This window comes from Hypanus sabinus (genome assembly GCF_030144855.1).
Source record: "Hypanus sabinus isolate sHypSab1 chromosome 5 unlocalized genomic scaffold, sHypSab1.hap1 SUPER_5_unloc_4, whole genome shotgun sequence".
NCBI classification, from domain to species: domain Eukaryota; kingdom Metazoa; phylum Chordata; class Chondrichthyes; order Myliobatiformes; family Dasyatidae; genus Hypanus; species Hypanus sabinus.
Genome location: NW_026778920.1, coordinates 221,000 through 248,239, shown reverse-complemented (window position 1 = coordinate 248,239; position 27,240 = coordinate 221,000). Strand labels below are relative to the sequence as shown.

The following is a 27,240-nucleotide window of genomic DNA, read 5'->3' as shown; positions in this document are numbered from 1 at the left end:
TGATGCAAAGTACTCGTTCAGTTCCTCTGTCATCCCCTTATCTCCCATTACAATTTCTCCCGCATCATTTTCCACCGGTCCTATATCTACCTTCACCTGTCTTTTACTCTTTATATACTTGAGAAAGCTTTCAGTATCCTCTTTGATATTATTTGCTAGCTTCCTTTCATAGTTCATCTTTTCCCTCTTAATGACCTTCTTATTTTCCTTTTGTAAGCTTTTAAAAACTTCCCAATCCTCTGTCTTCCCACTAATTTTTGCTTCCTTGTATGGCCTCTCCTTTGATTTTACTTTGTCTTTGACTTCCCTTGTCAGCCACGGTTGCATCCTTTTTCCATTTGAAAATTTTTTCTTCTTTGGAATATATCTGTCTTGCATAAACTCCAGCCCTGCTGCTCTGCCATCCTTCCTGCTAGTGTCCCTTTCCAGTCAACCTTGGCCAGTTCCTCTCTCATGCCACTGGAATTTCCTTTACTCCACTGAAATACCAACACATCAGATTTTGGCTTCTCCTTCTCAAATTTCACAGTGAACTCAATCATGTTGAGATCACTGCCTCCTAAGGGTTCCTTCACTTCTGTTACGAAGGATGAACAGCTCTGATGGGCAGAAGGGTACAGAGTTGCCCATGTCCCCCTCCCCGGGAGAATCACAAACTGCTACTGTTACCACGCTGCTAATGAGAGAGAAAGAGAGTCAAAGGGAAAACATACTGGGACTGGAACATCTGCTTCAGATAAGGGAGAGATAACACTGGGAGAGAGAGACTTGTTGACCCACCATATTATGACTCCTGAAAGACTTATGGCTCCGGAGAGGGCTGTTTACTTGGTACTATTCTGTTCATTAACATTCCTCAGTGGACAGCCGGAGTGGGCTGGTTTGATGGACGCAGCCATTCAAAACTGATTGACACCTGAGACCCCGTGAGTAGGGATAAAAGTGAGGTCTGGGGAGACACCCCTCAGACACACCAGGAGACACACTATTGAGCACTGGTTGAGTGTTGGAACCCACGAGAAGGTGTGGGGCATCGGAGACTGAACGAAGGATCGGTCAGTTTAACTCAGTGATATAGCAGGGCCGGTGGGGGCTTGTGTGTGTGTCCACTCATGCCAGAGTGACGAGTCCACCACAGAAGAACGGTCTAGCTGAAGGATAGAGGGGTCATACCTGAATGGCCACAACACATCCACGGATCAAGAACATAAAGGGTTTGACTGACTGTAGCTGTTACTGTTTGCTCACCCTCTCTCTCTCTCGCCCTCTCTCCAACGATTAAAACACAAGAACCAACAACTACCTCAGCACATATGAACTGAACTGAACTTTATATTCACATATGACGATTCATTATCCCCTAGACATCGATAGAGCTTGTTTATTATTGATTATTATACTCACACTTTTAGATTTATTATTGCTAACGTGTACTATCTATATATTTGCATTATTGATACTGATTTGTATATTTTACTAATAAACACTTTTGAATATAGTACCACCAGACTCCAATGGATTCTTCTATCTTTGCTGGTCAGACACCCAGTTACGGGGTACGTAACACTTGCATCTGTCTAATCACCTCTGGTTCATTACACAAAACCCAATTGTGATGAAGGTCCGTCACTGATTACGGACGGCACACAGCACATTCAGTAAAACACTCAAAGGGTCATCCACACACATTATTCCCGTCTGTCACTTTGGTGAGTGCACGCATCGCAATAAATCACAGTCACAATTTTACACATTCCCAGCAGAAATGGGTATGAAAAAAAAGAAACACGCTATGTCACAGTTTAATTATCTCAGGTCAATTTATTTATATTCATCTTCCCAATAAGTGTTTTGCCAAAGTGTAATGATAATCTGACGTTTCTCTCCTCCACAGTCACTGGGTCTGAGACAGAGCTGCTCCGTAGAGCTGGCGAACATAGAGGCAGCAGCAACCAGCACAGGTGTGCTGATGGTGGAGGATACCATCTTTAACCGGGTCAAGGGTTATCTTACCTAATTATTCATATTGTGGTAAAGTTTTGGGGTTTATTTAAGTTATTTAACCGGGAAATGGTGAATCCTATAAAGAGGTATATGTGTTTATTGTGAGAACCGGCAGTGCAGTTTCAGATTGTGTGAAACGGAAGATAATTGAGTTAATGAACTTTTGGTTGGTCGAGGGGAGGGGCTTAGCAGTTATAAGCCCCGGGTTACCAAGGTTTTGGGGTTCTTTTTCTGTTTAGTCTGAGGGTGGCTGTTAACCAGACAGGTGACAATTGCAAGCTGTATCTATATTGTTTTGTTTTTCTTTTTTTCTTGTTTTGATGTGGACGTCCAGGTTTTTGTTTTTTCCATTATTTTTGTAAATAAAAGCACCTCGATCTATTTTTGTGACTCAAGACCTCTGGTTATTCTTAGACCGTTGACCCACAGTTATTTGTGACACGTATATATCGGGTAAATAGATACAGGCATCTCCACTGTTTATGGGTGCGACTACAACTAGAGTTCATAGGTTAAGGGTGAAGGGTGAAACATTTCAGGGGAAGCGGGAGGGGATCGTGTTTACGGAGAGAGTGGTGCGAGTGCGGATCGAGCTGCCTGTGGAAGTGGTTCGATTTCAGTATCTAAGTTTGGATAAGTTCATGCATGGGAAGGGTATGATGGACTATTATCCAGGTGCAGGTCAGTGAGACTCGGCAGAATAACGTCTCGGTACGGAGTAGATGGGCCGAAGGATCTGTTTCTCTGCTGTCGTGCTCTATGATTCGAGGACTATTTGCAGAAATTGTCTTCTTGATTGCTTGTTTTTGTTTACGTGTATTTTCCCCAAAATTCCATTGTATTTACTTATTTCGCGGTAAAGGCCGACAGGAAAATGAATTTCAAGGTAACATCGTGACGTGTTCGCACTTTGATAGTAAATTGACTTTGCTCCAGCAGAGTCGCCGCATTTTGAGCCGCCGTTCCTGCAGTACCGGATCCCAGCAGCGGGTGGCGGTGCTGCGCCGTGAATCTGCACCGATCTCCCGGCTCTTCACCATCCTCATCCTCACATTGAACGCGGCACGGGCATGATCTGAACTTTCTGACATTAATCAGCTGGATTGGCGGAGTCCTGAATTCAGGACATTAACAAAAACGAACCACGGGTTTACAAAGCGTAGAGCATCAGACAGGACGAAAAAGCTGATGTTGGAAAAATCAATAAACCCCCCACCTTCCACACCCATCTTCACTTTAAGCACAGACACGTAATCAGAACTCGCCAATCTCCCTTGGCTCCACACACAGACACTGATTCTTAAGCGGACCTTCCTATTCCTATTTATAGTTTTGTCCTTAATATGATTCTAAAATTCAACATGACTCACCTTTCCAAGTCTGAGAGACTGCTGGAGAAGGTGCAGTTCCCTGTGCGCCCAGCAGGTGGCGGGATTGCTCCAGTTATTCGCTCTCTCACTCTGCTCCCACCCTGTCGGGACGGAGTGTGTCAGCAGATGCCAAGTGCACACCCGCTGCTCCCCACTGTCCAGCAGGGGTTGTGGGGAATCACTCTCCTTGTTCCCAGTGTGGGAATGTCAAATACTACAGGGCGTAAATATAAGGTAAGAGTAGAAGGTTTATAGGAGACTGATGAGGTAATTTTTTTTCCACTGAGAATGGTCGGTGACTGGAACGTGCTGTCAGGGGAGGTGGTGGAAACAGATACAACAACAACATTTCAGTGGCGTTTCGACAGACACATGAACAGGCAGGGAATGGAGGCTTGTGGACCATGTACAGGCAGATGGGATGAGATTGAATTGGCTCAATGTTCAGCACAGACGTGTGGGCCGAATGGCCTGTTCCTGTGCTGTATTGTTTAATGTTCTATGTTCAGCAGTTGTGGACACAGCACTGAACAACAACAACTGGTATTTCGGTACAGTCGCTGTGTAAATGCAGTAAAGTGTCCCGGGTGCTCACACAGACGTGTTTCTCACTGGTTACAAAAACAATGAACACAACAAACTCTGCATCCTGTTACAAACACTGGGGACAGTGAAGTGAATACAGTCAACACGGGGTACAGAGGATGCTCTACACAGAGTGCATTGGTTACCGCTCCCCTGTGTAATCCAACAGACTGAAGACCAAAACATTAAAAGACACAAAGATCGATTAGTGTTTCATGACAGTAAGAAACGGCACAAGAAGTGGCCATTCGTCCCCTTTCACCTGTTCTGCTCCAGAACTTAGGTGATCATTGACTTCAGTGACAATTTCCTGCACCATCTTATCACCACTGTTCCCTTTAAATCCAGAAATCTTTTGTAGAGAATTCCACCACACACTGGGAGAGGAAGTTTTCCTCATCTCAGTCCTGCTGAGGCGACCTCTGATTGTGAGTCTGTGACCCCCGGTTCCACACCCCATCATTCCTGCCTCTACCCTGTCAATACTCAGTGAGACTGTGTCTGTGCCAGTGATTCTTCTCATTATGATTATAAGAATACACCTGGACAAGCCGGCGAGCGCGGTGAGGGTCATGTTTTTCTGCTTCTCCAGTGCGTTCAATGCCATCCGCCCTGCTCTGCTGGGTGAGAAGCTGACAGTGATGCAGGTGGATGCTTCCCTGGTGTCATGGATTATTGATTACCTGACTGGCAGACCACAGTACATGCGCTTGCAACACCGTGTGTCAGACAGAGCGGTCAGCAGCACTGGGGCTCCAGAGGGGACTGTCCTGTCTCCCTTTCTCTTCACCATCTACACCTCGGACTTCAGCTACAACACAGTCTTGCCATCTTCAGAAGTTTTCTGATGACTCTGCCATAGTTGGATCATCAGCAAGGGAGATGAGGCCGAGTACAGGGTTACGGTGGGAAACTTTGTCACATGGTGCGAGCAGAATCATCTGCAGCTTAATGTGAAAAAGACTAAGGAGCTGGTGGTGGACCTGAGGAGGGCTAAGGCACTGGTGACCCCTGTTTCCATCCAAGGGGTCAGTGTGGACATGGTGGAGGATTACAAATACCTGGGGATACGAATGGACAATAAACTGGACTGGTCAAAGAACACTGAGGCTGTCTACAAGAAGGGTCAGAGCCGTCTCTATTTCCTGAGGAGACTGAGGTCCTTTAACATCTGCCGGACGATGCTGAGGATGTTCTATGAGTCTGTGGTGGCCAGTACTATCATGTTTGCTGTTGTGTGCTGGGGCAGCAGGCTGAGGGTAGCAGACACCAACAGAATCAACAAACTCATTCGTAGGGCCAGTGATGTTGTGGGGGTGGAACTGGACTCTCTGACGGTGGTGTCTGAAAAGAGGATGCTGTCCAAGTTGCATGCCATCTTGGACAATGACTCCCATCCACTCCATAATGTACTGGTTAGGCACAGGAGTACATTCAGCCAGAGACTCATTCCACCGAGATGTAACACTGAGCGTCATAGGAAGTCATTCCTGCCTGTGGCCATCAAACTTTACAACTCCTCCCTCGGAGTGTTAGACACCCTGAGCCAATAGACTGGTCCTGGACTTATTTCCACTTGGCATGATTATTTAATTACTTACGGTTTTATATTGCTGTATATCTTCACTATTCTTGGTTGGTGCGGCTGTAACGAAGCCCAATTTCCCTTGGGATTAGGAAAGTATGTCTGTCTGTCTGATACAGTCGCAGTCAATGTAACCTCCCTGAGGACACTATGTGAAAAGTGAAGCAGTAACGGAAGAGCATCAAAGTTGAACCGGGATGTTCAAGGCATATTTTTGGGCACAATGAGTGGCATCTCCCTGGAATGCGCGGCAGATTCGATCGCGATGTTTAACAGGCACTAACAGGTAGATCATGGCAGCTGAGATTGTGGTTTGTTCATCCTGCAGCATGTGGGAAATCAGGGATACTTCCAGTGTCCCTGACGACTATGTGTGCAGGAAGTGTGTCCAACTGCAGCTTCTGGCAGACCGCATTGAGCGTCTGGAGCTGCGATTGGATTCATACTGGAGCATCCGCGATGCAGAGAAAGTTGTGAATCGCACGTTCAGTGAGTTGGCCACACCGCAGGTAAAGGCTACACAGGCAGAAAGGGAAGGGGTGGTCACTAGACAGCGTAGCAGTAGGCAGGTAGTGCAGGAGTCCCCTGAGGTCATCTCCCTCCTAAACAGATAGACTGTTTTGGATACTGTTGGGGGAGATGTCTCATCAGGGGAAGGCAGCAGCAGCCGAGTTCATTGCACCATGGGTGGCTCTGCGGCACAGGAGGGACGGAAAAAGGAGTGGGAGAGCAATAGTGATAGGGGATTCGATTGTAAGGGGAATAGACAGGCATTTCTGCGGCCACAAATGAGACTCCAGGATGATATGTTGCCTCCCTGCTGCAAGGGTTAAGGATGTCTCTGAGCGGCTGCAGGACATTCTGGAGTGGGAGGGTGAACAGCCAGTGGTCGTGGTGCACATAGGTACCAACGATATAGGTAAAAGTGGGATGAGGTCCTACAAGGTGAATTTAGGGAGTTAGGAGATAAACTAAAAAGTAGGACCACATAATCTCTGGATTACTACCAGTGCCACGTGCTAGTCAGAGTAGAAATAGGAGGATATTTCAGATGAATACGTGGCTTGAAAAATGGTGCAAGGGGAGGGATTCAAATTTCTGGGGCATTGGAACCAGTTCTGGGGGAGGTGGGACCGGTATAAACAGGACGGTCTGCACCTGGGCTGGACTGGAACCAATGTCCTAGGGGGAGCATTTGCTACTGCTGTTCAGGAGGCTTTAAACTAATGTGGCAGGGTGATGGGAACAAGTGCAGAGAGACAGAGGGGTGTAAAATGAGGGTAGAAGCAAAAAGTAGTAAGGTGAAAAGTAAAAGTGGCAGGCAGGCCAATCCAGGGCAAAAAGCAAAAAGAGCCACTTTTCAACATAATTGTATAAGGGCTAAGAGTGTTGTAAAAACAAGCCTGAAGGCTTTGTGTGTCAATGCGAGGAGCATTCATAACAAGGTGGATGAATTGAATGTGCAGATAGTTATTAATGAATATGATATTGTTGGGATCACAGAGACATGGCTCCAGGGTGACCAAGGATGGGAGCTCAACATCCAGGGATATTCAATATTCAGGAGGGATAGACAGGAAAGAAAAGGAGGTGGGGTAGCATTGCTGGTTAGAGAGGAGATTAACGCAATAGAAAGGAAGGACATTAGCCTGGAGGATGTTGAATCGATATGGGTAGAACTGCATAACACTAAAGGGCAGAAAACGCTGGTGGGAGTTGTGTACAGGCCACCAAACAGTTGTAGTGAGGTCGGGGATGGCATTAAACAGGAAATTAGAAATGCGTGCAATAAAGGAACAGTAGTTATAATGGGTGACTTCAATCTACATAGAGATTGGGTGAACCAAATTGGTAAGGGTGCTGAGGAAGTAGATTTCTTGGAATGTATGCGGGATGGTTTTCTGAACCAACATGTCGAGGAACCAACTAGAGAGCAGGCCATTCTAGATTGGGTATTGAGCAATGAGGAAGGGTTAGTTAGCAATCTTGTCGTGCGAGGCCTCTTGGGTAAGAGTGACCATAATATGGTGGAATTCTTCATTAAGATGGAGAGTGACATAGTTAATTCAGAAACAAAGGTTCTGAACTTAAAGAAGGGTAACTTTGAAGGTATGAGACGTGAATTAGCTAAGGTAGACTGGCAAATGATATTTAAAGGGTTTACGGTGGATATGCAATGGCAAGCATTTAAAGATCACATGGATGAACTACAACAATTGTTCATCCCAGTTTGGCAAAAGAATAAACCAGGGAAGGTAGTGCACCCATGACTGACAAGGGAAATTAGGGATAGTATCAAGTCCAAAGAAGAAACATATAAATAAGCAAAAAAAGCGACACACCTGAAGACTGGGAGAAATTCAGGGACCAGGAGAGGAGGACAACGGGCTTAATTAGGAAAGGGAAAAAAGATTATGAGAGAAAGCTGGCAGGGAACATAAAAACTGACTGTAAAAGCTTTTATAGATATGAAAAGAAAAAGATTGTTCAAGACAAATGTAGGTCCTTTACAGTCAGAAACAGGTGAATTGATAATAGGGAACAAAGACATGGCAGACCAATTGAATAACTACTTTGGTTCTGTCTTCACTAAGGAGGACATAAATAACCTTCCGGAAATAGTAAGGGACCGAGGGTCTAGTGAGATGGAGGAACTGAGGGAAATACATGTTAGTAGGGAAGTGGTGTTAGGTAAATTGAAGGGATTAAAAGCAGATAAATCCCCAGAGCCAGATGGTCTGCATCCCAGAGTGCTTAAGGAAGTAGCCCAAGGAATAGTGGATACATTAGTGATAATTTTTCAAAACTCCTTAGATTCTGGATTAGTTCCTGAGGATTGGAGGGTGGCTAATGTAACCCCACTTTTTAAAAAAGGAGGGAGAGAGAAACCGGGGAAATGCTACAGTCAGTTATCAAAGATGTGATAACAGCACATTTGGAAAGAGGTGAAATCATCGGACAAAGTCAGCATGGATTTGTGAAAGGAAAATCATGTCTGACAAATATTATAGAATTTTTTGAAGATGTAACTAGTAGAGTGGATAGGGGAGAACCAGTGGATGTGATATATTTAGATTTTCAAAAGGATTTTGACAAGGTCCCACACAGGAGATTAGTGTGCAAACTTAAAGCACACGGTATTGGGGGTATGGTATTGATGTGGATAGAGAATAGGTTGGCAGACGGGAAGCAAAGAGTGGGAGTAAACGGGACCTTTTCAGAATGGCAGGCAGTGACTAGTGGGGTACCGCAAGGCTCAGTGCTGGGACCCCAGTTGTTTACAATAAATATTAATGATTTAAACAAGGGAATTAAATGCAGCATCTCCAAGTTTGCGGATGACACGAAGCTGGGCGGCAGTGTTAGCTGTGAGGAGGATGCTAAGAGGATGCAGGGTGACTTGGTTAGGTTAGGTGAGTGGGCACATTCATGGCAGATGCAATTTAATGTGGATAAATGTGAGGTTATCCACTTTGGCTGCAAGAACAGGAAAACAGATTATTATCTGAACGGTGGCCGATTAGGAAAAGGGGCGATGCAACGAGACCTGGGTGTCACTGTACACCAGTCATTGAAGGTGGGCATGCAGGTACAGCAGGCAGTGAAAAAGGCAAATGGTATGTTGACATTCATAGCAAAAGGATTTGAGTACAGGAGCAGGGAGGTTCTACTGCAGTTGTACAAGGCCTTGGTGAGACCGCACCTGGAGTATTGTGTGCAGTTTTGGTCCCCTAATCTGAGGATTCTTGCCATAGAGGAAGTACAGAGAAGGTTCACCAGATTGATTCCTGTGATGGCAGGACTTTCATATGAAGAAAGACTGGATCGATTAGGCTTATACCCACTGGAATTTAGAAGATTGAGGGGGGATCTTATTGAAACATATAAAATTCTAAAGGGATTGGACAGACTAGATGCAGGAAGATTATTTCTGATGTTGGGGAAGTCCAGAATTTTGATGTTGGGTCAGAGTTCAAGGATAAAGGGGAAGCCTGGAGTAAAGGAATTGCTCGTGGAATATAAAGAATGGAAAAGGAATCTTAAGAGAGAGATTAGAAAAGCTAAAAGAAGATACGAGGTTGGTTTGGCAAATAAGGTGAAAGTAAATCCGAAAGGCTTCTACAGTTATATTAAAAGCAAGAGGATAGTGAGGGATAAAATTGGTCCCTTAGAGAATCAGTGTGGTCAGCTATGTGTGGAGCCGAGGGAGATGGGAGAGATTTTGAACAATTTCTTCTCTTCGGTTTTCACTAAGGAGAAGGATATTGAATTGTGTAAGGTGTGGGAAACAAGTAAGGAAGTTATGGAACCTATGACAATTAAAGAGGTGGAAGTACTGGCGCTTTTAAGAAATTTAAAAGTGGATAAATCTCCGGGTCCTGACAGGATATTCCCCAGGACCTTGAGGGAAGTTTGTGTAGAAATAGCAGGAGCTCTGACGGAGATCTTTAAGATGTCATTAGAAACGGGGATTGTGCCGGAGGATTGGCGTATTGCTCATGTGGTTCCATTGTTTAAAAAGGGTTCTAGAAGGAAACCTAGCAATTATAGACCTGTCAGTTTGACATCAGTGGTGGGTAATTTAATGGAAAGTATTCTTAGAGATAGTATTAATAATTATCTGGATAGACAGGATCTGATTAGGAGTAGCCAGCATGGATTTGTGCGTGGAAGGTCATGTTTGACAAACCTTATTGAATTTTTTGAAGAAGTTACGAGGAATGTTGACTAGGGTAAGGCAGTGGATGTAGCCTATATGGACTTCAGCAAAGCCTTTGACAAAGTTCCACATAGAAGGTTAGTTAAGAAGGTTCAGTCGTTAGGTATTAATGCTGGAGTAATAAAATGGATTCAACAGTGGCTAGATGGGAGATGCCAGAGTGGTGGATAATTGTTTATCGGGATGGAGGCCAGTGACTAGCAGGGTGCCTCAGGGATCTGTTTTGGGCCCAATGTTGTTTGTAATATACATAAATGATCTGGATGATGGGGTGGTAAATTGGATTAGTAAGTATGCCGATGATACTAAGGTAGGAGGTGTTGTGGATAATGAGGTGGGTTTTCAAAGCTTGCAGGGAGATTTATGCCGGTTAGAAGAATGGGCTGAACGTTGGCAGATGGAGTTTAATGCTGAGAAGTGTGAGGTTCTACATTTTGGCAGGAATAATCCAAATAGAACATACAGGGTAAATGGTAGGGCATTGAGGAATGCAGTGGAACAGAGAGATCTAGGAATAACAGTGCATAGTTCCCTGAAGGTGGAGTCTCATGTAGATAGGGTGGTGAAGAAGACTTTTGGAACGCTGGCCTTTATAAATCAAAGCATTGAGTACAGAAGTTGGGATGATATGTTAAAATTGTACAAGGCATTGGTAAGGTCAAATTTAGAATATTGTGTGCAGTTCTGGTCACTGAATTATAGGAAAGATATCAATAAATTAGAGAGAGTGCAGAGACAATTTACTAGGATGTTACCTGGGTTTCAGCACTTGAGTAACTGAGAAAGGTTGAACAAGTTAGGTCTCTATTCATTGGAGCGTAGAAGGTTGAGGGGGGGGATTTGATCGAGGTATTTAAAATTTTGAGAGGGATAGATAGAGTTGACGTGAATAGGCTGTTTCCATTGAGAGTAGGGGAGATTCAAACAAGAAGACATGATTTGAGAGTTAGGGGGCAGAAGTTTAAGGGAAGCACGAGGGGGTATTTCTTTACTCAGAGAGTGATAGCTGTGTGGAATGAGCTTCCTGTAGAAGTAGTAGAGGCCAGTTCAGTTGTGTCATTTAAGGTAAAATTGGATAGGTATATGGACAGGAAAGGAGTGGAGGGTTATGGGCTGAGTGCGGGTAGGTGGGACTAGGTGAGATTAAGAGTTCGGCACGGACTAGGAGGGCCGAGATGGCCTGTTTCCGTGCTGTGATTGTTATATGGTTATATGGTTTTAGGACCGAGATGAGGAAAACCTTCTTCACACAGAGAGTGGTGAATCTGTGGAATTCTCTGCCACAGGAAACAGTTGAGGCCAGTTCATTGGCTATACTTAAGAGGAAGTTAGATATGGCCCTTGTGGCTAAAGTGATCGGGGGTATGGAGAGAAAGCAGGTACAGGGTTCTGAGTTGGATGATCAGCCATGATCATACTGAATGGCGCTGCAGGCTCGAAGGGCCGAAGGGCCTACTCCTGCACCTATTTTCTATGTTTCTATGACGGAGGACCCTAGCCTCTTTCCCCTGAGACACGACTCCATCCTGACCAGAGCCTCAAGGACCCTCATCAGCCAGGGTTCCCTCATCCCTCCAGTCTCGCTATTCACTCTAACAAGGACAGGCTGATCCTGAGCCTTCACAAACTCAGTTTTAAAGCTGCTCACTTGCCAGATGTCTGTTCACTTGGGAACACCCTCCTGTTCTACACCTCTATTTATTCCCCAACCCCTTCCATCCTCCCTCAGTTCAGTCTGTTCACTGCTCTGAACATCAGAAATAGCAGCAAGAGGAGGCTGCTCAGCCCCTCACACCTGCTCTCCCATTGAATAAGATCAAAACCACCTCACTGTGCTACAGATGTAACGGACGTGACAGAAGTGGGGGTGGGAGAGGAGGGGAGTTGTGATGTTGATTAGGGAGAACATCACCACAGCACTCAGAGAGATCCTTATGGGGATAAAACATTTGCTTGTGACAGGAGGCAGAGGGTGGTGCCATGGTCGGTAATTTCATGGATGTGAGGTGAGAGTGGAAAATATTTAAGAGCTGAAGAGAAACATTTTCCACACGGAAGATGGAAAAAGGTGAAGTCTTGCTGAAATCATATTCATTTAATTATCAAACAATCAATCGCATCATCCTATTTCTTTTATGATCTGATATACAGTCTAATACGCTAATGATTTGGATGAGAATGTGGGTGAGCTGATCAGTGAACTTGCAGATGGTGGACAGTGAAGGTGTTTAATTAACATTTGAACATACCATATGACCATCACATACAGAAGCTCAATGGCCCATCGAGTCTGCTCAGCTATTTCAACCTGGCAGATCCAATTTTCCTCTTTGCCCCAATCTCCTGCCCTTTCCCCGTATCCCTTCATGTCCAGACCAGTCAAAAATCTATCAACCTCTGCCTTAAATAGAAAGACTTGACCTCCACAGCTGCCTGTGGCAAAAAATTCCACAGATTCACCACCCTCTGGCGAAAGAAATTCCTCCTCATCTCCATTCTGAAAGGACGCCCCTCCATCCTGAGGCTGTGTCTTCTGGTTTTAGACTCTCCCACCACAGGAAACATCCTCCACACATGCACTCTGTCAAGGCCTTTCACCATTTGAAGGTTGCAATGAGGCCACCCCTCATTTTCTGAATTTAGTGAACGCTGACACAGAGCTCCTATGACAAGCCGTTCATTCTTGGGAACCTCCTTTGAACTCTCTCTGTTTCAGCACATTCTTTCTGAGATAAGAGGCCCAAACCTGCTCACAATACTCCAAATGAGCCTCACCAACGCTTCATAAACATCACATCTTGCTTTCATACACTAGTCCTCTTGAAATGAATGCTGACGTTGCATTTGCCTTCCTCACCGTAGAGTCAACCTGCAAATTAACCTTTAAATCATCCTACACCAGGACTCCCAAGACCCTTTCCACCTCAGAGTTTTGTGTGTTGCTTCAGACTCCATCATCCAAAGTCTCGTTGAAGGGGCAGGTGCAGTGATGGGAAGTTTATGGTCATGTAGTTTGGTGGAAGGAATAAAGGCACGGAATGTTTTCAAAAGAAGAGCAAATTCAGAATTCAGAGGAGCAAAGGGACATCTGGGTCCTCATGCAGAATTCCCAAAACAGCAAATTACAGGTGAAGTCAGTGGAATGGAAAGCAAATGCAATGCATCATGCATTTCGAGAGGTCTGGGATATAAAATCAAGTGTGTAACACAGTGGCATTATAAGGCATTGGTCAGACTGCATCTGGAGTATTCTGAACAGTTCTGGGACCTTCCTCTAACATAGAATATGCTGGTGTTTGAGATGGTTGAGATGTGGTTCTCAGGAATGAAAGGGTTAATGTCTGCCCTGTACTCACCGGAGTTTAGCAGAATAGGGAGTGTGGGTGGATCTCATTTAAACCAACTGAAGATTGAAAAGCCGAGTCAGAGTGGATGTGGGGGATGTTTCCTGTCGTGGGACATCTGGGACCAGTGGTCACCTTCTCAGATTGCAAGGACTCCCCTTCGGAACAGAGATGAGGAGGAATTTCTGTCCCCATATGTTTGTGGGTGTGTGGAATTCATTGCCACAGATTTCTGTGGAAGCCATGTCATTGGGTACGTTTAACGTGGAGGTTGATAGGTTATTGATCAGTAAGGGTATCAAAGGTTATGGGAAGAAGGCAGGGGAATGGTTTGGAGATGGATCATAAATCTGCCATGTTGGAATGGCAGAGAGGAGGGGATGGGACGAAAGGGCTAATTCTGCTCCAATGTGTTTGCGTCGTATGGACCAGACTGCCTCATGGAGAGTGTCAGGAGAGGACAGGCAGAAGCCACACAACTCAACTGATCTCAGTCCATGGGGTTGGGGAGTGGGACCGCACACACTCCAACCTCCAAGTGCACAGGGTGTGGGCTCCAACTGCCTGCCCAGAGGGTGAGAACCAAACCCTGGCCAGATCAAAGGTGTGGTACACTCTCTGTGGGGCTCATTCTCTCAGACCAACTGGAGTCAGGCCCAAAATGTCGATTGTTCCTCTCCATAGAAGCTGCCTTTCGGGCAGACGGAGCGAGTCACCCGTGGCTGGCAGCTCACCGAGGAGAAGGAAAACTCTGATCTCTACCCCCCCCCCACCCCCTGCTTTGCAGCTATACCCACTCATGGGGAAGGCATCGGTGGTAAACCCCGAGGAAAAATCCTGAGCTGGAGTCCCGGAGGCAGTTCAACGTTGAGTTCAATGCTGACTGGCAAAGCCTGTAACGATGCTGGTGTCAGACTGTATCGGTCTCTGCTCTTCCTCGGGATTCATCAGCTACACGGAGAGTGGCAGCCTCCTGCCTGGACAACAGCTTGTTCTCCATATCGTACTGCCCTGACCTGCACACTGGCAATGTGGACAGCTAGGATGCAACGTCCATAGCTGAGCCTAACCAATGGAGGTTCTCAGATGCTGCCCGGCCTGACCTGCTGAGTTCCTCCAGCACTCTGTGTGTGTGTGTGTGTGTGTGTGTGTGTATGTGTGTGTGTGTGTGTATGTGTGTGTGTGTGTGTGTGTGTATGTGTGTGTGTGTGTGTGTATGTGTGTGTGTGTGTGTGTGTATGTGTGTGTGTGTTTGTGTGTGTGTGTGTGTGTGTGTGTGTGTGTGTGTGTCTGTATGTGTATGTATGTGTGTGAGTGTGTGTGTGTTGCTCTGGATATCAGGAATCTACAGAATCACTTACATTTACCATTCTTCCCGAGCCCTCAACTCCATCGACATTCCCCTGTGCTTCACGCCGGGGAGTCACGTGTCGTCACCACAGTGAATGACTCCTGATGAGCCCAGCACCACAAAAAGACATTTACAAGGACACTGTCGGTGGTCAAGGGACTGAGTCACAGGGAAAGGCTGAACTTTATTCTTCACAGCGCAGGAGACTGAAGGGTGACCTTATCGAGGTGTGTAAAATTGTGAGGGACACAGATGCCAAAGACTATCACAAATGGAAACACGTTAACGGGTTGTTTCGCCATCGAGGATGGAGGGGTCACTGCACAGGATTGGGAAAAGATGCAGAAAGTTGTAAACTCACCGAGCTCCATCATTGACATTGGTGTCCCCAGCATCGAGTATATCTTCAGCAGGTGATGCCTCAAAAAGGTGTCACCCTTCATTAAGGACCCCCAGTCACACAGGATATGCCCCCTTCTGATTGCTATCATCACGAGGGAGGTACAGGAGCCTGAAGACACACACTTAATGTTTTTGGAATAATATCTTCCCCTCCAGCATCGGATTTCTGTATGGACAGTGAACCCCAGAACACTTCCTCAACTTTTTCTCTTTTTGCACTATGTACTAATTTTTATTTTATATACATTTCTTCTTGTTATTTAATAGTTTATTATTGGTATTATTATTATTATTATTATTATCTACAGGGCCCTGGTGAGACCCCACCTGGAGTATTGTGTGCAGTTTTGGTCTCGAAATTTGAGGAAGGACATTCTTGCTATTGAGGGAGTACAGCGTAGGTTCACGAAGTTGATTCCAAGGATGGAAGGACTGTCATATGTTGAAAGGTTGGAGCAACTGGGCTTGTATACACTGGAATTTAGTAGAATGAGAGGAGATCTGATTGAAACATCTTATTAAGGCAACATGAGTGAATCTGCAGATGCTGGAAATAAATAAAAACACAAAATGCTGGCAGAACTCAGCAGGCCAGACAGCATCTATGGGAGGAGGTAGTGACGAGGTTTCGAGCCGAAACCCTTCATCAGGAGTGAACCCCGAAACGTTGTCACTACCTCCTCCCATAGATGCTGTCTGGCCTGCTGAGTTCTGCCAGCATTTTGTGTTTTCAAGATTATTAAGGGATTGGACATGCTAGAGGCAGGAAACATGTTCCCGATGTTGGGGGAGTCCAGAACCAGAGGCCACAGTTTAAGAATGAGGGGTAGGCCATTTAGACTGGAGTTGAGGAAAAACTTTTTCACCCAGAGAGTTGTGGATCTATGGAATGCTCTGCCTCAGAAGGCAGTGGAGGCCAATTCTCTGTATACTTTCAAGAAAGAGTTAGATAGAGCTCTTAAAGATAGTGGAGTCAAGGGATATGGGGAGAGGGCAGGAACGGGCTACTGATTGTGGATGATCAGCCATGATCACAGTGAATGGCGGTGCTGGCTCAAAGGGCTGAATGGCCTACTCCTGCACTATTGTCTATTGCAATGTAGCTGAAGATGTGCAGAGAGTGCAGAGGTTTACAGGAAGCTGTCTCAAGTAGGAAGTATGTTTAATGAGGAAAGGTTGGGCGAGATAGATTTCACAACAGTCAAAACTGCCCAATGCGTCACGGCCATCAACGACGCATATTCAGAAAGGGGCGGGAAAAGGGCCAGGAACATCATGAAGGAACACACACACCTTGCTCACGAACTGTTTGTCCCACTCCCATCAGGGAGGAGGCTACGTAGCTTCCATGTCAGGACAACCAGACTCAAAAACAGTCACTTCCCCCAAGGCTGATCAACACCTCCACTCAGTAACCCACCCATGCACACCCCCCACCAGCACTACTTTATCATTTCCGGTCAGAGTCACCTCATGTACCGACACTCCCGTGCCCAGCGTCATATTATGGACAGAGTAGTAGGCAGCCATCGGTCCCAGGGCATCGCGGGTTTGCACCCCTGGTGAACTGTGTCCTCTCCAGGGCACAAGTCTGGGAGGGAAGATTTGACGACCCGGCTGTTGCCCCATCCACGTCACTGATGGAGTCCAAGGGAAGGGCAAGCACCGATACAGCTCGGCACCAGTGTCGTGGCAGGGGTTGCCAGAGTGAAGTTGTAAACAACATCAAACTGCCTCAGGGACCCCGGCTCCGGATTTCTTCCTCGGGGTTTACTCCCGAAGCCTTTCCCATGGGTGGGTATGGCCGCAAGGCAGCGGATGGAGGTTTAAAATCAGAGTTTTCCTTCTCCACAGAGCAAAGGAGGATGAGAGGAGACTGATAACAGTGTGCACGATGATAAGAGGCACAGATAGATTGGAAAGCCAGCACATTTTTCCCAGGGCGAAAGTGGCCAACACCAGAGGACATCCATTTGAGGCGACTGAAGGAAAGTTCAGGGTAGATGTCAGAGGAAAGTTTTCAGAGTTCTGAGAGTATTTGTAGAATGACACCAGATATATTTACAAGAACAGTTTGTGGTTGAGACCACTGGGGAATCTGCTATTCTTAGACTGGGTGTTCTAGAATGAACTTGACTTGATTCGGGAGTTTAAGGTAAAGGAATCCTTTGGAGACTGTGATCATAATATGAAATAATTCACCCTGCAATTTAAGGGGGAGAAATGAGAGTCAGCTGTATTAGTATTACATGGAGTGAAGACAATTTCAGAGACCTGAGATGTCAACATTCCTCTGATCCTCCACACTGCCAAGTGTCTTACCATTAAAATGATATATGTTTGACCTACATCAGTGAACCACCTCACACTTATATGTGTTGAACTCCATCTGCCACTTCTCAGCCCAGTTTTGCATCCTTTCACTGTCCCGTTGTAACCTCTGACAGACCTCCACACTATCCACAACACCCCCAACCATCCCAACCTTTGTGCCATGACACTAATGGAAAGTATTCTTAGAGATGGTATGTACAATTATCTGGATAGACAGGGTCTGATTAGGAACAGTCGACATGGATTTGTGCGTGGAAGGTCATGTTTGACAAATCTTATTGAATTTTTTGAAAAAGTTACTGGGAAAGTTGACAAGGGAAAGTTGAAAGTGGACTTTGTCTATATGGACTTCAGTGAGGCCTTTGTTCTGCAGAGAGGGATAGTTAGGAAGGTTCAATCGTTAGGTATTAATATTGAAGTAAAATGGATTCAACAGTGGCTGGATGGGAGATTCCAGAGAGTAGTGGTGGATAACTGTCAGGTTGGAGGCCGGTGACTAGCGGGGTGCCTCAGGGATCTGTACTGGGTCCAACGTTGTTTGTCATATATATTAATGATCTGGATGATGGGGTGGTAAATTGGATTAGTAAGTATGCAGATGATACTAAGATAGGTGGCGTTGTGGATAGTGAAGTAGGTTTTCAAAGCTTGGAAGGAGATCTAGGCCAGTTGGAAGCTGAATGATGGCAGGTGGAGTTTAATGCTGATAAGTGCGAGGTGCTACATTCTGGGAGGAATAATCCAAATAGGACATACAGGGTAAATGGTAGGGCATTAAGGAATGCAGTAGAACAGAGTGATCGAGGAATAATGTTGCATAGTTCCCTGAAGGTGGAATCTCATGTGGATAGGGTGGTGAAGAAAGTTTTTGGTATGTTGGCCTTTATAAATCAGAGCATTGAGTATAGGAGTTGGAATGTAATGTTAAAATTGTACAAGGTATTGGTGAGGCATGGATTCACATCAAAGCGAATGTCTACTCCAATGTTCCACCTCATTCCATGTCATAAAGAGACACAACATGGCAATACATTAAATTAATCTTCATCTTTCATTGACAGGAACAGTCAGACTGTGTTCAGTCCCAGATCATATCCCGGTTTGCTGAACTGCATCAGATTCTCACTAAGAAAGAGCAGCACGCACTCTGAGATCTCAGGGAAGAGGAGGGGAGGATTCTGAATCCAATGGAGAAAAATCTTCAAGAGGTTCAAGAGAATTTAAATTCTATCTGGGAGAAAATGTCAAAGTTACAGGAACAGATGGATCAACAACAGCGACAGTGAGAGTAGGAATAGAATTAGGTGGAGGATGAATGCGTGGCTGTGGGATTGGAGCAGGGGGCAGGGATTCAAATTTCTGGATCATTGGGACCTCTTCTGGGGCAGGAGTGACCTGTTCAAGAAGGACGGGTTACACTTGAATCGTGGGGGGACCAATATCCTAGCGGGGAGGTTTGCTAGGGCTACAGGGCAGACTTTAAACTAGTAAGATGGGGGGGCAGGAGACTATTTGAGGAGACTATGGGAGAGGAGGTTAGTTCACCAGTGGAGCAAGTAAATAGACAGTGTGTGAGGGAGGAAAGGCAGGTGATGGAGAAGGGATGCGCTCAGCCCGAAGATGTAGGGGAGAAGAAAGAAAAGGATAATAAATTTGAACGCATTGTTAGGGATGGAAAGAGAGGAGGAGATGGAGAGAATCTTAAATGTATCTATTTTAATGCTAGGAGCATTGTAAGAAAGGTGGATGAGCTTAAAGCGTGGATTGATACCTGGAATTATGATGTTGTAGCTATTAGTGAAACATGGTTGCAGGAAGGGTGTGATTGGCAACTAAATATTCCTGGATTTAGTTGCTTCAGGTGTGATAGAGTAGGAGGGGCCAGAGGAGGAGGTGTTGCATTGCTTGTCCGAGAAAATCTTATGGCGGTGCTTTGGAAGGATAGATTAGAGAGCTCCTCTAGGGAGGCCATTTGGGTGGAATTGAAGAATGGGAAAGGTGCAGTAACACTGATAGGAGTGTATTATAGGCCACCTAATGGGGAGCGTGAGTTGGAAGAGCAACTGTGTAAGGAGATAGCAGATATTTGTGGTAAACACAAGGTGGTGATTGTGGGAGATTTTAATTTTCCACACGTAGACTGGGAAGCTCATTCTGTAAAAGGGCTGGATGGTTTAGAGTTTGTGAAATGTGTGCAGGATAGTTTTTTGCAACAATACATAGAAGTACCGACTAGAGATGGGGCAGTGTTGGATCTCCTGTTAGGGAATGCGATAGGTCAGCTGACAGATGTATGTGTTGGGGAGCACTTCGGGTCCAGTGATCACAATAGCATTAGCTTCAATATAATTATGGAGAAGGACAGGACTGGACCTAGAGTTGAGATTTTTGATTGGAGAAAGGCTAACTTTGAGGGGATGCGAAGGGATTTAGAGAGAGTGGATTGGGTCAAGTTGTTTTATGGGAAGGATGTAATAGAGAAATGGAGGTCATTTAAGGGTGAAATTATGAGGGTACAGAATCTTTATGTTCCTGTTAGGGTGAAAGGAAAGGTTAAAGGTTTGAGAGCACCATGGTTTTCAAGGGATATTAGAAATTTGGTTCAGAAAAAGAGGGATGTCTACAATAGATATAGGCAGCATGGAGTAAAGGAATTGCTCGAGGAATATACATTTTACATTCAAGGAATCTTAAGAAAGAGATTAGAAAAGCTAAAAGAAGATACGAGGTTGGTTTGGCAAATAAGGTGAAAGTAAATCCGAAAGGTTTCTACAGTTATATTAAAAGCAAGAGGATAGTGAGGGATAAAATTGGTCCCTTAGAGAATCAGGGTGGTCAGCTATGTGTGGAGCCGAGGGAGGTGGGAGAGATTTTGAATGATTTCTTCTCTTCGGTATTCACTAAGGAGAAGGATATTAAATTGTGTAAGGTGTGGGAAACAAGTAAGGAAGTTATGGAACCTATGACAATTAAAGAGGTGGAAGTACTGGCGCTTTTAAGAAATTTAAAAGTGGATAAATCTCCGAGTCCTGACAGGATTTTCCCCAAGACCTTGAGGGAAGTTTGTGTGGAGATAGCAGGAGCTCTGACGGAGATCTTTAATATGTCATTAGGAACGGGGATTGTGCCGGAGGATTGGCGTATTGCTCATGTGGTTCCATTGTTTAAAAAGGGTTCTAGAAGGAAGCCTAGCAATTATAGACCTATTAGTTTGACATCAGTGGTGGGTAAATTAATGGAAAGTATTCTTAGAGATAGTATTTATAATTATCTGGATAGACGGGATCTGATTAGAAGTAGCCAGCATGGATTTGTGCATGGAAGGTCATGTTTGACAAACCTTATTGAATTTTTTGAAGAAGTTATGAGCAATGTTGACGAGGGTAAGGCAGTGGATGTAGTCTATATGGACTTCAGCAAAGCCTTTGACAAAGTTCCACATGGAAGGTTAGTTAAGAAGGTTCAGTCGTTAGGTATTAATGCTGGAGTAATAAAATGGATTCAACAGTGGCTAGATGGGAGATGCCAGAGAGTAGTGGTGGATAATTGTTTATCGGGATGGAGGCCGGTGACTAGCGGGGTGCCTCAGGGATCTGTTTTGGGCCCAATGTTGTTTGTAATATACATAAATGATCTAGATGATGGGGTGGTAAATTGGATTAGTAAGTATGCCGATGATACTAAGGTAGGAGGTGTTGTGGATAATGAGGTGGGTTTTCAAAGCTTGCAGGGAGATTTATGCCGGTTAGAAGAATGGGCTGAACATTGGCAGATGGAGGTTAATGCTGAGAAGTGTGAGGTTCTACATTTTGGCAGGAATAATCCAAATAGAACATACAGAGTAAATGGTAGGGCATTGAGGAATGCAGAGGAACAGAGAGATCTAGGAATAACTGTGCATAGTTCCCTGAAAGTGGAGTCTCATGTAGATAGGGTGGTGAAGAGGGCTTTTGGAACGCTGGCCTTTATAAATCAAAGCATTGAGTACAGAAGTTGGGATGTAATGCTAAAGTTGTACAAGGCATTGGTAAGGCCAAATTTGGAATATTGTGTGCAGTTTTGGTCACCGAATTATAGGAAAGATATCAATAAATTAGAGAGAGTGCAGAGACGATTTACTAGGATGTTACCTGGGTTTCAGCAATTAAGTTACAGAGAAAGGTTGAACAAGTTAGGTCTCTATTCATTGGAGCGTAGAAGGTTGGGGGGGGATTTGATTGAGGTATTTAAAATTTTGAGAGGGATAGATAGAGTTGATGTGAACAGGCTGTTTCCATTGAGAGTAGGGGAGATTCAAACTAGAGGACATGATTTAAGAGTTAGGGGGCAGAAGTTTAAGGGAAACACGAGGGGGTATTTCTTTACTCAAAGAGTGATAGCTGTGTGGAATGAGCTTCCTGCAGAAGTAGTAGAGGCCAGTTCAGTTGTGTCATTTAAGGTAAAATTGGATAGGTATATGGACAGGAAAGGAGTGGAGGGTTATGGGCTGAGTGCGGGTAGGTGGGACTAGGTGAGATTAAGGGTTCGGCACGGACTAGGAGGGCCGAGATGGCCTGTTTCCGTGCTGTGATTGTTATATGGTTAACAAGAATATATCATATTCCTCATGGTGAGAGATTTCAATTTGGTTCTGTAAAAGTGCAATTACATAATTATGTATTTTTCAATGTGGTATTTACAAATACTGTCATTGTAAACTGATATTCACCAAACAGACATTGTGACTGTTCATGATTGGCATTGTCCCCAAACCGGCCTCCTACAACATCTGTACATCACAGGACAGTCTGCAACCTTCTCGGGAATGAGTTACTCTGATCAGAGCACTGAGCTGGTGATCGTTTCTGTGATTCCCACGTATAATATCCCCGATACTCAGAGTAACACCCAGTTACAGTCACAGGCTGTGAGTGTGTCTGGTGTGGTGGGTGTGGGGGTCTCGCTGTCGATCAGTGGGAACTGGTGCTGAATTGCAGCATGTGACCCATACATCAGATTTACCATCAATACCGGATTGTATCAGGTTTATTGGTTGAGAGAATTTTGCGCTGTCTATTTTGTTTTTCAGATATATTCCGAATTGGATTATATCCCATTTTACACCATAGCCAGGTCTCAGTCAATTCGCTCCTATCAATTTCCCTGCTTCACAAGCCTCCTCCCACCTCCTCACCCCACGCAACCACAGTGTACTGAACTCCACGGTCCCTCGTGTGTTCATTCAGCTTCCCCATTGCATTCAGTCTCTGCTGTTCCACTTCAACAATTGATCAACGAGATCCTCCCTGACATCGTATCCAGAAAAACATTCACAGCCTGTCCAGTCTTTCCCGTCAGTTTCATCCTCTCAGTTATGGGATAATTATCAACTTTCTCCCAGGTTCTGTGCCCCTTGTTACAGTCTCCCCTTTCTCCGTGTGTGTCAGCGAGAGAGCTGGGAAGTGGGAAATTTCAGCAGCTTGTAATAACTTGGCTCAAATTCCTGCGGTCAGGATACAGTCAGTCAATTGAGATCTGTGTTTTATTTATTTCAGGAGAACGCTCGTCGGAAGAGGAGGTAGGACATGGTCTTCACTGAAACACTGTGGATTTGTAAAATAGTTCAAATATCACTGATGCTCAGTTTATAACCGGCTGTGTAATATTTACAGGATCAGTGATGATGCCAAGTTCCTGTCAGTGACACATGGCACCCTACCTATTGAAAAATTCGATCACCCCTTTTCGTTGAACACAACGTTGAGAGAAATGTCTGATACAATTAAGCGAGGTAAACATTAAGTTTCCTTTCTCCATGTTTGTGAACAATTTTAAGTGATGTTTACTCGCAAAGACTGTCTGTAACTCTGGGTGAAGACATCACTGTCATATGGTCAGCTGGAGATGTCCGACCCCTGATCACACCTACACAGGGGCACGATACAACCAATACATGGGACTGTTAAATTACCAACCCCCCACATTGAAGCCTCAGACTGAGACCGGACACACCAACCTACACTGACTTGGCCAAGATTTCATCTCGGAAGAAGCACACACAACATTCCCAGCCTGGGAAAGCTCCATCACGAACACACACAGAACGATTGGCAGATTGTGGCCAAAGCCTCCAAGGGAGAGGAGGAAATACCTCATGACATGCCCATCTCCACCCTGTGTTTACCACCTCCTGCCTTCAATTCCAAGATCATTTGTGGCCAGTAAACTGTGAACCTTCTGTGGTTGTTCACTGAGGCTCCAGTTACAGCTTTCGTTCACTTTATTTCTCCTCTCCCACAAATCTGACCGCACGGAGATTTGATCATTTCAGAAACCGGCACCTCCCTACACTGAATCCCCAGTGTTTCTGCGGCTGTCAGATCCTCGTTCCCTCCCCTCGGGTGGATCTTTTATCGAGTTGAGAAACAGGACATTCAGTGAAAAGCTGCAGCAACACCCCCACATCCTCTGTCGATATCTCATTCCAGTCACTGAGATATAAACATGGAATGAAGTTCACGTGGACAATGTCTATCGCCCTATTCTGAACAGTCCTTTCTGTCCCCTCATCAAAGAAAAATTAATTAAATTTGTGAGACACTATTTCCCGGGTATAAACAGTGTTGACTATCCTGACTCAGTCCCTGCCTTTCCAAATGCTGGTAAATCTGTCTCTCAGTGTCCATTCCAGTAATTGTCCCACCACTGATGTTAGGCTCAGTGGCCTGGAGTTCCCAGTCTTGACCTTCCCATCCTTCTGAACTCCAGACAACACCTGAGCCACCCTCCTGTCTTCCAGCAGCTCACCTGGGGTGAAATGTGAAGCAAATTTATCCTCCAGGGCCCTGGAATTGGTTCCCCAGTCTGGAGGTATCAGACAGAGCAGATCACGGTCTGGGGCTCATCCACCTCTAATACCTCCAGCACCTTCGCTTTTGCACTGTGATATGTTCCGGGACATTTTCCTTAATTCCTTAGCTTCCGTGACCCTCTCCCTGGGACAGAGCAGATCACGGTCTGGGATTTATTAATAACTACGCAATACGGTAATACATAACCAGATCAATCAGACAGGTTAGCAAAGTTCATGCATATGTAAGTGTGGAAGTATATAAAAGCCAAGCTTCTTCAAGCTTAGGAGGTAACTGGGTACAGCCTTACGAAGATGGGTAAATGAAATCAGTTTTGTTCGTGGCATTGACGGGGAGAGAGAGAGCTGTTTAGTTCTTCAGGTAAACGGAAGCCGTCAATCCTCATTGTCCTCCGAAATCCTTTAGACGTCTCCGAATGTGACCATAACAAGGAGACGATCTTCTGTGGGTGAGTTATCAACCCAGGCACAGGTTGGACACACTAATAACTTCCCAGCGGTCACCCCTTTCTCACACTGGGAGAGCCACCGATCGTTCCTCCAAAAACCCACCTTTCTGTGGGCACAACAAAGCTCGTCCGGTGTCCACAACTGTCTGTGTGTGTGTGTGTGTGTGTGTGTGTGTGTGTGTGTGTGCGTGTGTGTGTGTGTGTGCGTGTGTGTGTGTGTGTGTGTGTGTGTGTGTGTGTGTGTGTGTAACAACCAGCTGACCTTGTATTTATTTCAGCGTGCTGAACACCATAACTCCGCCCTCGGTCTCCATGACGGCTCACGAGCTGCTCGTTCTTCTCTCTCTCTCTCTCTCTCTCTCTGTCTCTCTGTCTCTCTAAAAAGGACATGTAATATGGGCAATGGGGATTTCAATATCGAGGAGGGTTGGGAAAATCTGGTTGAGCTGCAGCCTAAGAAATGCAATTTGGAGGATGTCTGTAAGATGGCTTTTCGAGCAGCTTCTGGTTGAGCATACAAGGAAATCAGGTATTCTGCATTGAGTGTTGTGTGTTGAATTGACTTGATGAAAAGAACACCTGTCCAACTGTTAAGCACGGGGGTGGATCGATCATGCTTGTGTTGCATGGCTTGTGTTGCAGCCAGTGGCGCGGGGAACATTTCACTGGTAGAGCGAAGAATAAATTCAATTAAATACCAGCAAATTCTGGAAGCAAACATCACACCGTCTGTAAAGAAGCTGAAGGTGAAAAGAGAATGGTTTCTACAACAGGATAATGATCCTAAACACACATCAAAATCCACAATGAGGTCATCCTTTACTCGCTTTCTGTCACAGTAACAGAAATTTTGACCAAACTTTTGCATGCCGCCGTACTTTCTTGAGTGTATGGTCTGTTATTTGTGCCGCCGGGTGTTTGCATGTGAGCAGTAAGTTACACAGATCAGGGTTCTGGTGGGCGAGACGTTCCAACCTCATGGGTTTAGGGGACCAAGTCATATCTACCCCAGAGATACAGAGAGTGGGAGAAGTGTTTTTCTCGCCGCTGAGTCCGGTGGCTGTTTGCGAGGAGCTCCAGACACGCCCAGTGAAGCGGTTTCACCGGCAACAACACAACGTTCATTCCCGAGACCGCAGCGCCTCTAGTGGGAAACCGCGGCACTGCAGCGCCCCGCTGGACAATCCCGAGACCGCAGCGCCTCTAGTGGAACGTCGCGGTACCGCAGCGCCTCTAGTGGACATTCCCGAGACCGCAGCGCCCCTGGTGGACATTCCCGAGACCGCAGCGCCCCTGGTGGACAATCCCGGTACCGCAGCGCCCCGGTGGACATTCCCGAGACCGCAGCGCCCCTGGTGGACAATCCCGGTACCGCAGGGTTCAGCAACTCCCCGAAAGTGAAAGGATCCTGAACCCGGAAATACCGGGAGTTAACATGGCTTCCAAAGTTCAGTTCGAAAGTTTGACAGAGGAGGTAATTTGTCCCATTTGCCTGGATTTCTTCACCGATCCGGTTATACTGGAATGTGGACACAACTTCTGCCGTTCCTGTATCACTCGGTGTTGGGAAAGGGAGGAGAGAAACTCCTGCCCGGAATGCAGAGAGGAGTTTGCAGACCGCACCCTCAGGGTCAATCGGGCCTTGGCAAATCTGTCTGAGAAAGCTCGAAAACTAAACCTGAATCCCAAAGGGAAGGAGAGTAAACTTCACTGCGAGGAACACGAGGAAGAACTGAAGCTGTTTTGTCAGACGGACAAGAAACTGCTCTGTGTGATCTGTAGAGATTCGCGGGAACACAGGGAGCACCGCTTCCTGCCGATTAAAGAAGCTGCTACAGTCTATAAGGTAAAATCAAATCGATTTTGATCACCTGATTTTTTTTTCATTTTATATTTATTTGTATATGACGATCAATTGGCTCGACTCAGCACTGCATCTTTATTGTCTAATTCCTTCACTCTCTGTCTCCCAGCGCCGGGTTAAATCTGCGTTAGACTCTCTCACAGAAAAGAAACGCGAGCTCGAGGACGTGGAGCGGCAACAGAAAGAGAAGGTTTCTGCAGTTCGGGTGAGGCTTCCTGAGCAGGATTTCCAATGATATTGTGTAGTTTTGTTTCCTTTAATGCCGAGTAGCAGAGTATCGCAGCTCCAGTGACCTGGGTTCGATCCTGACCTCTGGTGCTTTCTGCGTGGAGTTTGCATGTTCTCCTTGAGATCACAGTGGGCCGGCATTGCCAAGAAATCT

General features: G+C 45.6%; 2 protein-coding genes across 2 annotated transcripts in view; both read left to right on the top strand.

The window, feature by feature from the left end:
* The first annotated feature begins 23,380 nt into the window (after positions 1-23,380).
* LOC132385447 (E3 ubiquitin-protein ligase TRIM39-like) overlaps positions 23,381-27,240 on the top strand; it is a 66,561-nt gene continuing 62,701 nt past the window's right edge. Inside the window, exon 1 of the mRNA XM_059957525.1 lies at positions 23,381-23,465. Coding sequence (XP_059813508.1) covers positions 23,444-23,465 — 22 coding nt within the window. The 5' untranslated portion in view covers positions 23,381-23,443. The remainder of the gene's footprint in view (positions 23,466-27,240) is intronic.
* LOC132385446 (nuclear factor 7, brain-like) overlaps positions 26,424-27,240 on the top strand; it is a 29,130-nt gene continuing 28,313 nt past the window's right edge. The window contains exons 1-2 of the mRNA XM_059957523.1: positions 26,424-26,840; positions 26,968-27,063. Of these exons, the coding sequence (XP_059813506.1) occupies positions 26,430-26,840; positions 26,968-27,063 (507 nt within the window). The 5' untranslated portion in view covers positions 26,424-26,429. The remainder of the gene's footprint in view (positions 26,841-26,967; positions 27,064-27,240) is intronic.